At 44.8% G+C, this 1,487-nt stretch overlaps 1 protein-coding gene across 1 annotated transcript in view; it reads left to right on the forward strand.

The window, feature by feature from the left end:
• Positions 1-736, forward strand: part of LOC308381510 (dolichyl-diphosphooligosaccharide--protein glycosyltransferase subunit STT3B-like) — a gene marked incomplete at both ends in the record, with an annotated part of 142,513 nt that extends 141,777 nt beyond the window's left edge. The window contains one exon of the mRNA XM_080859098.1: positions 662-736. Within this exon, the coding sequence (XP_080715224.1) occupies positions 662-736 (75 nt within the window). The remainder of the gene's footprint in view (positions 1-661) is intronic.
• Positions 737-1,487: the final 751 nt, after the last annotated feature.

The raw sequence follows: 1,487 nt of genomic DNA on the forward strand, positions 1-1,487 counted from the left end.
AAAAGGCATGGTGATAACTAAATGACATATGGTCATAGACACATGACCTCATAAGAGATCTCATCATGTGGGTCACTGTACTGCCTTAACCACTGTGTGTGTGTGTGTGTGTGTGTGTGTGTGTGTGTGTGTGTGTGTTAGTAAGGCTATGACACAAGACAAGTGGAAAATACTCTGCATCGCTTAGCTCCTTTAGACAATATCAACACTGGTATTCAGCATTATTGTATATGTATACCATCCTTCAACCAATTGGCACAGAGGAGTCAATAAGGTTGTATGAAGTGGAAAAGGCTCTAGATTAAGCAATGAAATAAATCTAAAGTTCTAATATTTCAAATGTGTTTTTTACACTGTAGAACATACACACAAGCAAGGGACTCTTTGCACTATCCACACATGCACATGGACACTCTTGCACTACTTTCCACTACTTTTAACACTGTCTTAATTAATGCAATGTTATATAGGGCCAGGCCTATCCTGTAAACACCCCACTCCCTGTGTACATGTTCTCCCTATGTGTATTGTGTGTATTGTATGTATTGTATATTGTTTATTGTGATTCATGTATGTATGTTTGTGTGTTAATTGTAAGCTACTGGATGACCTTAATTTCCCTCGGGATCAATAAAGTATCTATCTATCTATCTGTCTGTAGAGTGCCAAGAGGAAGCGTGGCTACATCAAGAACAAGATGGTGCTGAAGAAAGGCAAGAGGCTGAGCAGGAAATAACACACAAGACTAAAGATGGGCTCGAGATGAAAGGAGAAAAAAAAAACAAGACAAAACGTACATAAAATCGAATTAACACATCACAAGCAAAGAGAAGAGAAACTTGACCAAGGCACGACGAGGAAGTTGAGGAAGATGACGATGATGATGATGATGATGATGGGTTTGGGGAGCCTGAGTGTTGTGCTTGGAGTTTTAGCGCTCTGCTGCTGCCACCCTGTGGTGGTCGCTGGGGTGGAGATCTGGCAACCCTGGAGAACAGTCATCCGCCACGACATCTGGCAACCTGGGGAACAGTCATCCGCCGTGACATCTGGCAACCCTTGAGAACAGTCATCCGCCACGACAGGATGTTTTGGATCACAATTCTCTGTTTTGTATTTTTCACACATATGTCAGTCATTTCTGTTTTCATTCTTTTTGTCCCCCCCCCCCCCACCAGAATGTTACTTGAATGTGTGAATGCGTCCGGAGGAGGCACACAGCTTGGCTGGGACTCTTGTAAGCACTATTTGGGATTAGACAGTCGCCCCCTGGGGGTGAGGGGGCATGGTGGCCGTGCACTATTGGAGCTGAAGAGACGTTAGGGGACGAAGAGTGGAGAGGATATGGCCGTTCCTTGATCAGGCTGGGAGCTATTGCACCAAAGAACCCTCACACTCCCTCGCCTGCAGACCTCGTTAAGAAGACTTGATGGAGCTCCGCTCCGTAGAGAAGCTTCTAGAAGAGGGTCCTCAAGTGTGTACAGAGG

Source organism: Sprattus sprattus, assembly GCF_963457725.1.
Source record: "Sprattus sprattus genome assembly, chromosome: 20".
In the NCBI taxonomy this organism is placed as follows: Eukaryota; Metazoa; Chordata; class Actinopteri; order Clupeiformes; family Clupeidae; genus Sprattus; species Sprattus sprattus.